The sequence below is a fragment of the Kogia breviceps genome, chromosome 9 (genome assembly GCF_026419965.1).
Source record: "Kogia breviceps isolate mKogBre1 chromosome 9, mKogBre1 haplotype 1, whole genome shotgun sequence".
In the NCBI taxonomy this organism is placed as follows: domain Eukaryota; kingdom Metazoa; phylum Chordata; class Mammalia; order Artiodactyla; family Physeteridae; genus Kogia; species Kogia breviceps.
In genome coordinates, this window is record NC_081318.1 from 70,228,667 (window position 1) to 70,244,375 (window position 15,709).

The 15,709-nt window shown below is 35.6% G+C and overlaps 1 protein-coding gene across 1 annotated transcript in view; it reads left to right on the forward strand.

Moving 5' to 3' along the window:
• AHR (aryl hydrocarbon receptor) overlaps positions 1-15,709 on the forward strand; it is a 51,563-nt gene that overhangs the window by 13,262 nt on the left and 22,592 nt on the right. The window contains exon 3 of the mRNA XM_059074001.2: positions 14,975-15,078. Coding sequence (XP_058929984.1) covers positions 14,975-15,078 — 104 coding nt within the window. The remainder of the gene's footprint in view (positions 1-14,974; positions 15,079-15,709) is intronic.

Here is a 15,709-nt window from a genome sequence, read left to right on the forward strand (position 1 = left end):
TAGAGACTGTCATACAGAGTGGAGTAAGTCAGAAAGGGAAAAACAGGGCTTCCCTGGTGGCGCAGTGGTTGAAAATCTGCCTGCTAATGCAGGGGACACAGGTTTGCGCCCTGGTCTGGGAGGATCCCACATGCCACAGAGCAACTAGGCCCGTGAGCCACAACTACTGAGCCTGCGCGTCTGGAGCCTGTGCTCCACAACAAGAGAGGCCGCGAGAGTGAGAGGCCCGTGCACCGCGATGAAGAGTGGCCCCCACTTGCCACAACTAGAGAAAGCCCTTGCACAGAAATGAAGACACAACACAGAAAAAATAAATAAATTAACTAATAAACTCCTACTCCCAATATCTTAGAAAAAAAAAAAAAAGAAAGAGAAAAACAAATACCGTATGCTAACACATATATATGGAATCTACCAAAAAAAATGGTTCTGAAGAACCTAGGGGCAGGACAGGAATAAAGATGCAGACATAGAGAACAGACTTGAGGACACAGGGAGGGGAAGGGTAAGCTGGGATGAAGTGAGAGAGTGGCATGGACATATATACACTACCAAATGTAAAATAGATAGCTAGTGGGAATTAGCCACATAGCACAGGGAGATCAGCTCGGTGCTTTGTGACTACCTAGAGGGGTGGGATAGAGAAGGTGGGAGGGAGATGCAGGAGGGAGGGGATATGGGGATATATGTATATGTATAGCTGATTCAGTTTGTTATAAAGCAGAAACTAACACACCGTTTTAAAGCAATTATACTCCAATAAAGATGTTTAAAAAAGTTGTATAGTTTAACCATTGTGGTCTGGGCAATATACACTGATTTGAGGATAATAACTTCAGGGAAGATTATATATTTAAGTGTTCGTAGTAGACACTTATGTTTTCTCTAATCTACATAAAAAGCCTTTGAATTTTCAATCTTCATGTATACCAGACCCTTCATCTTCTAGGTGAGTCACGTGATGTTCAGTGGGGTGTGTGTTTGTGTGTGTGTGTGTCTGTATGTATCAGCTGTATATTTACTTTGTGATCGAGCTAGAACTAGGTTTCCACATTCCCTCTGTTGTTTTTGCTGACCATATCTCAGTTACTTCTCTTTTCTGGGAACCATATACATAGCAAAATCCTGAGAACTTTTCCCTAGATCTATGATTCTCAAAGTATAGACCCTAGACAGTCAGCATTAGTGTCACCTGGGCATATGTTAGAAATGCCAGATCTTGGGCCCTACCTAGACCAATGGAAACATAAACTCTGGTGGTGTGGCACGTTTGGGAGCCCCCGCTGTAGATTGTAACCCCAAGGTCAGTCCCAGCTTCTTGGGATGCAGTCCTGATCTTCAGCATTTATTCACATGCTGTGCTGACTGCTTGACCTTATGATGGAGGGTTCTGTGACATGTAAGATGTGGTCTTTGTCCTTAGAGGGTTTATAGTTGAGAAGCCAAGGAGGCACTATTCCTTGACTCTGGTCAAGATGTATTGACATCATTTTGTCTTTTCGTTTCCTGCTCCTCTATAATGGGAAATCAAATTATATGTTAAAAAGAGAAAAAAACACGTATGGGTTGTTCCCTGTTTAGAAGCAGTGGAGCAGAATTGAAGCTGCTTGGAGAATAGCCAGTATGCCATTTCAGTATTAACATACTTACTGCTTTCTAGGCTGTCTCTATGTGTGTGAGTATGTGTATATGCTTACACACATGCGTACACATACATATACATTAATATATGTATATTTAATGTAAAAAGTGGTCTCTCCCCCCATATATATATATTTCATGATTAGATGTGTATCCTGTTCAATACCTCAAGTAAAAGGGATTCCCAAATCTACCTTATAAAGAATGTCACAGTGTAGTGGGGCTCATTGTGGAATTCTCACTTGTTAAAAAGTATTTTCTTGGCTTTTCATTAATAAGTTTATTTTTTATTCTGGCTCAGTGTATTTGACAGTAAGATCTTATTACCCTATTTGTGTCATTCCTTCATCAATTATCTTTTATTTTAACATCTTTATTGGAGTATAATTGCTTTACAATGTTGTGTTAGTTACTGCCGTATAACAAAAGTGAATCAGCTATATGTATACATATGTCCCCATATCCCCTCCCTCTTGCGTCTCCCTCCCACCCTCCCTATCCCACCCCTCTAGGAGGTCACAAAGCACCGAGCTGATCTCCCTGTGCTATGCGGCTGCTTCCCACTAGCTATCTGTTTTACATTTGGTAGTGTATATATGTCGATGCTACTCTGACTTCGTCCCAGCTTACCTCTCCCTCCCCATGTCCTCAAGTCCATTCTCTACTTGTGTCTTTATTCCTGTCCTGCCCCTAGGTTCTTCAGAACCATTTTTTTTTTTTGTAGATTCCATATATATGTGTTAGCATACGGTTTTTGTTTTCCTCTTTCTGACTTACTCCCCTCTGAATGACAGTCGCTAGGTCCATCCACCTCACTGCAAATAACTCAATTTTGTTTCTTTTTATGGCTGAGTAATATTCCATTGTATATATGTACCACATCTTCTTTATCCATTCATCTGTCGATGGACACTTAGGTTGCTTCCATGTCCTGGCTATTGTAAATAGTGCTGCAATGAACATTGTGGTACATGACTCATTTTGAATTACTGTTTTCTCAGGGTATATGCCCAGTAGTGGGATTGCTGGGTCGTATTATCTTTAATTTTAGGTCCTTTGAATTACTGGTTTTTATACTTTAGTATGCATCAGCATAACCTCGAAAACCTGTTAAAATGCACATTCTAGGACATGCTCTTTTTATGCTGATTCTTTGTAGGTTTATTTAGAACCCAGGAATCTGTATTTTTATAAGCATTCTAGATAAGTCTGAGGCAGTGATTTAACCTGGGTTTGATTATGTCCTGAATTATTAAAAAATTTTTTCTTTGCCTTTAGAAAGACAAATCTAAATGTACAAAATTTTAGAAAGACTATAAGTGTGATTTCAGGGTAGTGTGTATTCTAAGCAGTTTTGTAGGGTTGTTCAGTACAGGAACAGAGTTTGATGGAAGATGAGGGAAATAATGTGTGAAAAATCCCAAAGTCTTCCCCAGACCACCAGTTATCTAGGAAGGCAATGCAATATTTTGTAAAAACACAGAGAATAAAATTTGCAAATAATTCTTATGACCTGAACAAGTACTAAATGCAAATGAGGAGACTTGGAGCAGGCGGACAGTGATTAGCATTTTTGTGTGCGGTTAAAACCATTCTCCCACTATTAGGGAAAGAGTAGAGCGAAGTGAAGGGAAGCTCTGAGTGAATAACAGGATGCAAACAGGGGGTGTGTGAATTCCTGCGGAAAGAACAATATAAACGAGTAATCATACAATCTTGTTAGAAAGGAAACTCAAGTTTTACTGTAACAATAGATATTTTTCCAAGAAAATACATCTATTTATTGTGAGTTTAAATAATCCAGCTTGGATGGGATCTTCTTAAACTTTAGAGCCATGACTATACTTCTAAGACTGTCTGAAAAGCAGCACTTAAGTTTCAACTACAGCATTAATCTTTATCCATTTCTAATTAATCAAAACATTCTAAAATATAACTTTGAAGTACTTGAACAAGACTCAGTCATTATGGTAAAGTTAGAAGGTGTTTCTCTGACATAATTAAACTGAAATTATTTTTTAATACATTTTGTAATTCAAGATTATGCTGTATTCTAAATAGTGTGCACTGTGCTAAATTCATGAAGAAGAAAAAGGGGAAAAAAGGCTTCTGCCCTCTAATAGCTCAAGGTCGATTATCTCAGAAACTGTGACAAATACTGTATGTGAAACCCTTTAAAAATATGCACATTAAATATTTATAATGCAACATTTAGAAGGATTAGAAGTTTCATTAGTTATTAGTTTTGGTTTCTACTGAGGAACAGTGTTAACCTTTGAACGTTTAATCCTTGAAAACTCTTGAACTATATGTATTCTAGATAGTAAAGCTCAGAGAATTGTTTTTCAGTTTGTTCACTGTTTTACAGATGATGAAGCAGTGATTATAAAATTTTCATTTTCATAATATGTTTTTTCTTTTGTGCACTTAAATATGCCATTTATTGCCTATTTTTCTCACTAGAATGGAAGGTCCTTGAGAATATTATCAATATGTTTACTGTTACACCTTAAACACTTAGGACAATGCCTGCCCCAGAGTGAGCACTTAATAATTATTTATTAACTTAATTGTATTAACATATCTGAAAAACAATGTGGAAATTCTAAATTATATACTTAGAAATATGGCTCTAGGGCTTAGTTTTTGACGTTAATATTTTGCTATTTCCAAATAAGCTTTCTGTTAATAGCCAATTATAATTATTGGTTCTATCAATTATATTCTTCTCTATTTCTAAATGTACAAATGCAAGGAATGTTTGTTTTAAGGAATCAGCAGTAAGAAATTTTTTACATGGCTTTTAATTAATTGATTGGCTGGATCATACAGTGAAACGTGTAGAAGTATTTAAGGATTCAGTCTTCTTTGAACTAACTGTATCACTGTGCCCCTTCTTGGTGCTTTCAGAACTGCCCCTTACGTTCTTGTGCCACCCTCTTTGCTCCTTTGCCCTCACTTTGTGTTCATTATCTTGTTCCTGGGCCTATGGTCGTTTTCTTCTTTGCTGCATGTTCCTGTTGTATTAATACTTCCCAGTCGTCTGGCAATCTTGGTGTGTTTTTCAGTTTTGTCAGTGTAGTTGGGATGGACAAATAGGTCTCTGGATTTAAAGGATAAAAATCACTCCCTTTGTAAATTTGATAGATTAAAAATTCCAGAATAAGGTGATACTTTATTTTTAATTTCTGCACAATGGACGCATTTAAACATGTTTAAGCATTAATAACAATGATATATTAATAATAGATTAACTGAAATTGTAGAAGGTGTTTTAAGTTCTATTCAGTTTCCTCAGTAACATTGTTCTTCTGTGTTACCTTCTATTCTTCCCTGCTTATTTTAACTGTTTAAAGACTTTTCTAAATTATGTATCTTTGAAGTACTTCTGTAGTGTCTTTTGTATTTTTAGGAAACAAATTTTAAAAATTCAAAATTGCTATTTTCTCATGTTGGTAATTAAACATAGTAAAGTGCAAATTTTGCATCTTGATAGATTAAATCAAAGTTGAGGGGAGCCTGAAGACAGAAAATAACCAAGTGGAGCTATGACCTGGCAAGTCAGTGTGGACTTAGGTGTTGGAAATACAGACTGAAAGCCTAAAATCTTTAACATCACGTTCACACTTTTTCATCAGACTTCAAATTGTTAAAATTAAACTATCCCCTTCTAATTTAAAAAGAAAAGTAGAGAATAAAAAGAAGACCCCAGTCATAAAATGAGTTTTAGACTCACATATCATGTTACCTTTGAGATGGAAAATGTTTAATAAGTTTAAATTTCATAATGACTATGATCAATCATAGTTTATTAAGACAGACTTAGATTTGGGTGGTTATACATAACCCAGTCTTTGAAATTGGTTGATATGAAAGGAAAGGGTTGTTTCCTCCTATATTGTGTCTCTTAATGCCAGGGTCAAACAGTGGACATTGTGCTTGTTAACCAGTCTGAATCAGTATGGTAGTGTTTTATTCTTAGCAAGAGTAATTTCAACATGTAAAAATTTTGAATTAGATTTCATTATCAGTTTAAACAATATTCATCATCATGTAAGGATTGTTTAAATTATTCTACTTTTCGACAGTAATCCCCAAAATTCTTTGTTGAGACACAAATACCTAATGAGGTAAAAAAGGCAGACAAGTTTTCTTTCTTTGAGACAATAGTAAATGTCAAGGGCATGTAGCATTTGTTAATTCTGTAAAATATTCATGGTAGTTATTATACCATTAAAATATAGTCATTAACTGTGAAATCTTTTACATCCTTCATTAATCTCAGTCATGAATTACTCTTTATGACATCTCTATAATTGAGATGTACAAGTTTAATTTGTGGAAAGGAAAACTTATAAACAAAAAAAAGGTGATTTTTGTGTAGGCTGCATTAAGCCTGACAGAGGTGAGCTTGAGGATCTGAGTTTCTAATTCCAAAGTTCTGTCTTTGCAACTGTCATAGGGAATAGTTTTCTGGTTATTTTTAAAACTAGGCAGTGTAGGGGCAATGAGTCATGAATCATTATAAAATGGTGATTATTTTAAGCATGTATTAAGTGTAAATATTTTACATATTGGAGTATTTTAAATTCACCAAGTCTAAAAATGCTGTGAGAGGATAGGATGGTGAGAGTTAACTTACTTTATGTGATGATCTAAAATTTATTCAACCTCATTGTTTACCATGGATCTTTTTTGACTTTATTTTACATTAAAAATTATATGTGCTCTTTTCTTGGTCTTCCTTCTGTAGATACTTTAACAGTTCATTTCCAGTTCATTAGGTTTTCAGGAAAGAGCTATTGTGTTTATTCATCTTTATTTATTCATTAGCTCCTGTGTTTCTCTGGATTTCAGAACATTATCTTGAAAAACAAATATATATGCATGTATATATATGAAGAATGAGCTTGAACAAGCATTAAAAATGAATTAAATAAAAAGCCTTTTTAAGGGTTGATGTTTTATTAAGTTTAAGGCGTTTGTATGTGCACTTTTTTTTTTACATTCACAGTGTTTGGTTACTAACTTTATCTGCTTTTTTTTTTTTAAATTACTGTGTGTCAAGTAATCTACAAAACTTACAGTATCGCAGCAATTGTGATTTCTAAATTCTAGAAATGTCCAAAGTAGGTTTGTTTGCCTAAAAGATCAGCACATTTGAAATCATCAAATAGTGTCGAGTTTCATTAACCCATGGTGTTATCCATTTTAGATGGTAATTTAGCTCTGTGTTTTTTTCCAGAATTTACATTCGAAGACATGAAACTGTAACATTCATGATACCTTCCGTAACTAAAACTGTAAGATTTAGAGATTCTTTTAAATTTTAATTTATGAACTTAATATAATCAAATCCATGCAAATTGAAACATGGATGGATGAAAAGAATGGTAGGACATTCTTATTGAGTCGGTATCGTGGTATTCAAATCCTGGCTTTTATAGTTCATAATATGGCCTCTTTGCATCAGGAATTTAATGTCTCTTTTCCTCAGATATCCTAACTTACAGCAGAAGAATCAAATTCTATGAATAAGTAAAATGAAAAAATAATTTTATGATATTTTACATTGGATACTTTTATCTCTGAGTGTTTTCCTTTGCTTTGACAAGTATTTTTTTAAAAAACAGTGACAAATATATAACAGAGTTTCAAACTGAACCTACACTCATTATATCCTTTATTATATGTTTTGCTTCTTTCTTGTCTCTTTTAAATTTACTGCTTTAATAGGTTTTGTCTTTGATCATTTCCTAGTGTTATATGATTCTAGGATCCTTGATCCTTAATTGCTTGGCCATGAACAGTTCCAGTTGGTCATAAATTTATGGGCTTAGCTTTCTTTTTTAAACAGATTACCATTGGGGGAATATTAAAGCCAGCCAACTTTCAGCAATTTTCTCTTTTTTCTTCCCCAGGACAGATTTTAAATGTCTGTAGTGAAATTGTTTGACTTTTTGTGAGTCTTTGCTGATCCGGTTAATGGAAATATACATCTGCCATGTTATAGTGTTTTAGAAACTATTTTCACATGTAATGTAAAATTAATCACTTGAGGGTCTGTAATAACACACATTTATATTACCACTAATCATTTTTATTTAGTAGTTATATTTATGTGTTATTTTTTTAATCCTGCTCTTACAGCTTTTTGACTTTTTGATCAATCATGTTTAATCAGTAGCTCAAATTCGTTTATAGCTGGTGATTTAGATGTTGGAGTCATCATAATGTCATTGGAACAGTATTTTAAACTATGAAAGTGAATAAAATATTCCTGAGGAAAGCATATAGAATAAGAGGGAAAATACCAAAGATGAAATGTTTTAAGGATGGGCAGAGAAATGTGTGTGTGAAATATGAAACTGTATGTGAAATATGAAACTGTGCTATGGTGATAATGAGTTTGCTCAAAGATGACATCGTTTGGTGTTTCAAGTTCTTAAAGGGGCAAAGAGAGGTGCACGTGAAAGTGTAAAGTAAAGTGAAATTGAAGTCTACAGAAAAATAATAATACTAGAGGAGGTAATTTCTGATTCTTGGTTGTCCATAGAAGACATAAAGCCATTCAGGTGTCAGCAGTGGGAGGTTGAGAGAAGAGACAGTCAAATTGGATCAACTCAATGAACCTAGAATTGTCTGTATCGAACTCTTCCAGCCTTAAATTTGCCCATATGATGTGGGAGTGCCTTTATGGTCAGTTTTACAGAACATTCTGTTGCCTCCTGCATTTTTGATAGTGTCTAGTTTCAAGTGTCTAGTCTCTGTGTTACAGAGGCAGCTTCCCCTCTCTTTGTCCTGGCCCAGTCGAGGGAGACTGTGTCATGTAAGGGGAGGACCAGCAGGCGGGGACATGGGGGGTAGTTCGGTTACTAACCCTGTGGCTTTAGATTAGACCTTTGTCATCTCTGTTCCACAGAGTCTTCATCTTCTCAGCATGGACAGTAAGAATGCTTGCCTGCCTGATGTTTTAAGTGTGTAGTGGGTTTATCCTAAAAAGTAAGATCTTTGTGAACCACAGTTATAAAATTTAAATTGTATGCAGTTGACCCTTGAACAACACAAGGTTTAGTCGAAAATTGGCATGTAACTTTACAGTCGGCTTTCCATATCCATGGTTCCTTCATCTCCAAAGTTCTGCATCCGTGATTCAACCAATCATGATCCTGTAGTGCTGTATTAGTTCCTGGAAAAAACCCACATGTAAGTGGACCTGCCCAGTTCAAACCCCATGTGTTTCACAGGTCAACTGTACATACAGAATTTTTTGTTATTGCCCAGTGTTTCAGTAGTAAATTATGTGGTTCTACTTTCATCTTTATAAAATTGGGATTAGAATTACCTCCTGAAGACATATTCATAATGAACTCTTTAAGCAGAGGAGAGATAATTTTAGAAAGTACGAAGGAATGAGATCCAGAACGTTTGTGAGTTATTTCCTAAATCCAGATTTTCTAAGTCACTGGTTCTCAAAATGTGATACCTGCCCCTCAGCATCACTTGGGAACTTGTTAGTAATGCAGACTGTGGGGCCTCACCCTAGACCTACTGAGTCAGAAATTCTAGAGCGTGGAGTCCAGCAATGTGTTTCAGTAGCCTTCCAGATGATTCTAATGTCTGTGAAAGTTTGAGAATCACTGCTCTGGCTGATGAAATTTTCCTACTTAGAATGCAGTTTTTTTTTTTTTTTTTTAATAAATTTATTTATTTATTTAGTTTTGGCTATGTTGGATCTGCGTTGCTGGGCGTGGCCTTCTCTAGTCGTGGCGAGCGGGGGGGCCACTCTTCGCCGCGGTGCACCTGCCTCTCATCGCGGTGGCCTCTCCCACCTTGGAGCACAGGCTCCAGGCGTGCAGACCTCAGTAGCCGTGGCTCCCGGGCTCCAGAGCGCAGGCTCAGCAGCTGTGGCACACGGGCCCAGCTGCTCCGCAGCATGTGGGACCCTCTGGGACCAGGGCTCGAACTCGTGTCCCCTGCACTGGCAGGCGGATTCCCAACCACTGCGCCACCTGGGAAGCCCAGAATGCAGTTTTAATTCCACTCTTGTTTATGTGGAAAGCTAAATGTAACTTATTCCCCACTGAAAAGGTACACTAATTGCTCTAGTTGGTTTCATTAATTCAGAGACCTAACATATCATTACAGTAGAATTGCATGTAACTAAATGTAAAACTGGAAAAATGTTGAGTAACATCTTTGGAAGTTAATTTCCACTTAATCGAGAGTGAGAATAGATCTAACTTTTAAGGATTTTTGCAGCTTTAGAATGATGTGTTTCTTTAGATTTGCTAAAAAGACAGTAACCACCAGTTATGCAACCTACATTCATTCATAAAGATATAAACTAACATGTGCCTTTTTAAAACCTGAATTTACTTTTATTCTGCCTTGGTGAGTAGAAACTTCTAGGCAGAAAAAAAATCTGTGAATATCATCAGAAAGCACTGAACTGTGTACACCTAATCTTTGTCTCCTGAAAACTTAGAATATAACATAGTTGTATAAAAAAATTTTCAGTTTCTTCCTTCTCTCCCTCAAGAGGACAATGCTTCATTTACCAAACAGACAAACAAACTTGATGTTACTGAAGTGAAATATCTATCTATTACCTCAGAGGATCTAGAAGGAACTCTTTTTAGGTACACTTATATATGATTGGAAATTATTTGTAAATACTCATCCATAGTAGACTGCGGATGTTTTCGTTATATTCAAGAAATACTACATTACTTAACCCTTTCTAATTTATAGATGTAGTTGGTTGAATTTCATAATAGGTGATAGCTTTGCTCTCTTTTATGCTTATATGAATGTGGGAATGGAATTTAACTTTTCCTACCAGAAGTAATAAAGGGGGATGATAAACATTATTGTAAAATAAATTGAATTTATATCAACAATTAGAGATTTAAAAGGCTTATGCTTTTTCCTGGCAAGACATTTACCATGTCATCTTTCTGTTTAAATGCCAACTACAGTAACAAAATACAAAGTATAGTTTACCACATGCCAATATTTTTTCCCGTGAATTTCTCTCTTGAAAAATTCAGAGCATGTTTTTTGAAGAGGAAATATTTGGCTTGTAGGGAGAAATGGAAATCTGAGCTTAGATGTATAAGGAAGGAAAGTGCCATATTAGGAAACATGGATATGATTAAATGCATGTGGGAATAAGACTTGAATATGGGAAAAAGACTTGAATCAGTTGGTAATAATTATATGGATAATATTACAATCTGATAATGCTGTGATATATTTACATTCTAAATTCCATTATCAATTAAATTCTTGTTTAATTGCATCATTCATCTCTCAAAGAGCAAATAGTTGAAATATTTTGATGGTTTATTATCTTAATATTCCACTGAATGCTGAAAGTCAGAGCCTTACTCTTTGGAAGGTGTGCCGTTCCTGCACATGTGGGGAGGATTTTAACAAATGTCTCTTCAGTACGGCTAGTGTTTCCCAAGTAATGGAATTGGCTCATGACTTATTTTCAGATATTATATTTTGTTTTTATGAACTGCCATGTATTTAATCCAGGGGTGTAATGATTAAAGTGTCTTCTGCATCTGATGATGCATATAATTTTTATAACAATTTACAAGTTTGAAGTACCTTCAAATTTATGTTGCACAGTCATCATAGTAGTCCTGTTAGACACTCATTAATGCTTCCTGTTTAGAGATGAGAAAACACTCAATTATCCCTAGTTTGCAACTTTTCGTGTCAGCTTCCATAATGGTTTGAGGGTGTGTAAACTCAGCATATAGCCCATTTTCTCCATCCTTGATTATCAGTTATAGATTCAGGCATTAACCTAGGTACTCTACTTGTTATTTTAGCTCTCACAAGAATTTGTCTCCAGAGGTATCACTGTCCTAATTTAAAGATGAGGAAAGTAAAGGTCAAAGGTGGTTAGCATGGGAGAGAAGTCTGGTAGGTGGTTAATAACAGCTCATGCACTTAGGATTAGGCTGCCTGGGTTCTTATCTAGGCTCTACCACTTAAAGCTAGAACCTTGGGAAAGTTTCCTAACCTCCTTAAGTCTCAGTTTCCTAATCTACTGAAAGGACAGTAAGGCCAGTCCCATAGAACTCTTATGAAGATTAAATAAATAAGACGTAATACATGGAGACTGCCTGACATACAGTGTGGGCTCTAAGTATCACATATTATTATGAAGGAAATTATTTAAGGCCACTCAGACGGTAGGAAGTCATATCCCCACATCATCTTCTTACTCTTCTGTTGCTTTCTGATCAAGGCAAGAAATGTATATGTGAAAGTGAGTAGTATTAATTAATACATCTTCCAGTAACTTTAATAAGGGAGAGGTGGTAGGTATGAGATCAAGCAATAGAGGACAAACTTCATGGAAAGGCAAAAATTACATAGTTTGGGTCAGGTGGCTAGGACATAAAATAAGTTTTCTAAAAAGTCATATTAGTATTTTTTAGATGAGAATGGGTAGGGAGTGCACCCCTCTTGGACTAATCTTTGCACAATATTTACTTAAATTCTTAACTGATTAATTATTAGCTTTAAACAAGAGAGCAACAGAAATACTTGTTTGCTTGTTTTTGGAAGAACCCTCCAGTGATCCTTCCCCCAAATGCACTTACCACTTTTCCTACTTAAGCAGTAGTTATACATACGTATTAAATATTGTCCCTCTAACATTTAGAATTGTAAGCATTGTTGTTTAGAAAGAATTTATTCTTTTTCAAGTTCCTCTAACACTTTAATTAAATTCCATCCTGGTACTTAATGTTTTTGACATTCTTTTCTAGTTCTTCATTTCCATAGCTTATATGCCCTACTTAAAGGCAGAGTCTGTCTAATGTCTAATTACGTTGGCTAATATCCCCAAAACAAGACCAGAAACAAATTGTAAGTTACTGAGATGAATGGCCTCTTTCATTTCTTATTCAGCTTCTCAGTGGTCCAATAACTCTACTGGGAACTGACATCATTCCATTGATTAAAAGTTAATTTTAAAAGATTCCTAATAAGAAAATTTAGACATTGTAAATTTGACACAATTAATATCTATCCATTTTTAGGACGACTTTGCTTCTTTCATAATGTCAGGGTTTGGGCTTTGTTGTTTTCTTTCTAATCGCAAATTTTATTGATATTTGGTATAACTCTTAAATTGTGCCTCGTACTGGAGCTTTTGGAAAACTAGGAGAGTGCAGTGAACCCTTATATTGTGAGGTTTTAATGCGTTCAAGCAAATGTGGCCACTGTAAAGCAAGGAACAAAAAAGCTTACAGGAGAGAAAGGGAGGAAAGGCCTCTTTGTCCTTTACCTTTCAACGAGAAAAGATTAAGCCTTTCCTTCGGTCTTGGTTAACTGTTAGATCAGTTAATTTACCTCAAACTATATTTTGGCCTAAGGAAATCTGTTCTGTGGCCTTTTGGAATTGTTATATTCAGAGGCCAGGTTTTTGGCTTCTTCTTTCAGAGAGATATGCTTCCAGTTCTGCAAAGGCAAGGACTTGGCGTAAGAGTCCAGTGTGACACATGCACTGATGGTTTACCAGAAAATATGCTTCACACATGAAAATGTTTTATATGTGATGCTTTGCTCAAACTAAGAGAAAAATCTGGTTATTAATATATCTCCACCTTATCACTGAGCCAGATTATCCTTAGCGCATAAAAATCTAATAAAATAAGAAATCTTAAAAGGAACGTCACAGTTTGTTTGGCTTAATGGTTTCTCTTATTTTAAATATCACAGGTTAAAAAAAGATCAGAAAAATAGAAAGGTGGTGTAATAGTGTCTAAAAGTTTAATCTTTATAACAGCGCAATCTATGAGCTTTGGGAAATACTGTTAATAATTAAAGCTACCAAGTAATATTGAGTTGCTCTGTGTCAGGAACTTCACATATATTGTAATTATTCTTCACAACAGCCCTGCAGGGTGTTTTTGTTTGTTTGTTTGTTTGCTTTTTCAATTATCACTTTACATATTAGGAGACAGGCTCAGAAAGCTCACACATTTAGGAAATGGCAGAGCTGAGATTTGAACTCAGCTCTGTCAGATACCAATGTCCATCCACATGTTTTAACTGAGAAAACATTTGAGAGTGCTTGGAAAAATGCTAAGTAAGTGAATGGTAGCAATTATTATTTCTATTCATCTGGGCTGCCTTCCAGATGATAAATGTGTGCACACACACACACGATGCAGAGATGGGAAGGTGGGGAGATGCAGCATTACAGTGTGCTACCCTCTATAGTAAGCATCCCACCATCCCGTCAGACTCCCGTTCACATATGCAATCCATAAGCAACTAGAAGATGACAATGAAAGAGAAGCCACATTACAAGGTGTAATACCTAGGAATAGACATAAAAATACTTTTTTGTGGAGAACTTCAAAACATTCTAGTGGGACAAAAAATACAGACTTGAACAAATGGGAAAACATACGTGTTCTCACATTGATTCAACATCATAAAGACATTAATTCTCCATGAATTGATATATAAATTTAATATGAACTTAATACTACTAACAGTTTTTTTTACCTTAAAACTAGACAAGAGGATCCTAAACTCAGTGGACATATATTTCTTAATAAGGCATTTGGTTGATTCTTCTCACCACCCAGTAGTTCACAGATGTTAAGATAAATATGTAGAGACATATTAAGAATATTTTTATAGGTTAGGTTGTGAGGAACCTTTTTCTCCTAAATAGATAAGAACTGGAGGGGTGTTTATAGCAGTGTCATGGCAATTCTTTGAAACTCCTTAAGTAATATGCCAAAAATCATATAGTGAACTCATCAAAAATTATCTTTAAGAATCTGTCAGGGACTTCCCTGGTGGTGCAGTGGTTAAGAATCTGCCTGTCAATGCAGGGACATGGGTTCAAGCCCTGGTCTGGGAAGACCCTGTATGCCACGGAGCAACTAAGCCTGTGCGCCACAACTACTGAGCCTGCAAGCCACAACTGCTGAAGCCCGCGCTTGGATCCCATGCTCAGCATCAAGATAAGCCACCGCAATGAGAAGCCCACATACCAACAAAGAGTAGCCCCCGCTCGCCGGCAACTAGAGAAAGCCCGCGCAGCAACGAAGACCCAATGCAGCCAAAAAAAAAAAAAAAAAAAAAAAAACCAGAATCTGTCAGCTGACTGGAAACCACCCATTGGCAAAGGATTGTTCACTTAGTTACTGTAGTACCAGTAGATACCAATTTTTCAAATTATCTCTGTGTTTGGTGTACAGAGGTTTTTTTATTATAGTTCTTTGAAACTGCTTATTTTAAAAACCACCTATACTATATCATTGTTTTTCCCTTTTTTTCATAGTTGCATTAAAGTCCACCCCAGCTGACAGAAATGGAGTCCAGGACAACTGTAGAACAAAATTCAGAGAAGGCCTGAACTTGCAGGAAGGAGAATTCTTACTGCAGGTAAATTATAGTAAATATAGTTCGTTTTCATTAGGACAATTATAAATGGAGAATTAATTAACAGCCTTTTAATTATCCCCAGTTTATTTAGGATTCACCCAGCGTTTCATACCACTTTCATCTGAAGTACAATAGTGGTATAATGTTAGTATTGTACATGAAAAAATGGAATTTTATGAAGCATATTTATTAGAAGTCTAGTTATCACTTTCCGTGTTGCATTTCTTTAAATAGCAAAAACTCCTAGATTATTTTAAAGGTTCTCATTTAAGACATTTGATTTATGTATATGTTTTGAGGAATATAGCTCCATTAAAATAATTTTATTTGTTAAATAGTTTGAAATTGTTCGTAACCTGAACTTTATTTTTTTCAACGTGTTCTTATAACTATATTTCCTTTTAGCAGCTGTGTGTGACTTATCAACTTGCTCCAGAATTTTTTCAACAACTGTCAGCCCTATTGTCATGCGCTAGAACTTGGAGAGTTTCTAGTAGATTTGTCTACAAAAGTATTTTAAATCTTTTCCAATTTTTTTTTCTTTTGGATCTGATACGATGCTTGATTCTCAGTTAAAATTCTTAGGTATTTATCTTGTTAAAGAAAGATAGAATGAATATGTGTGCTATGA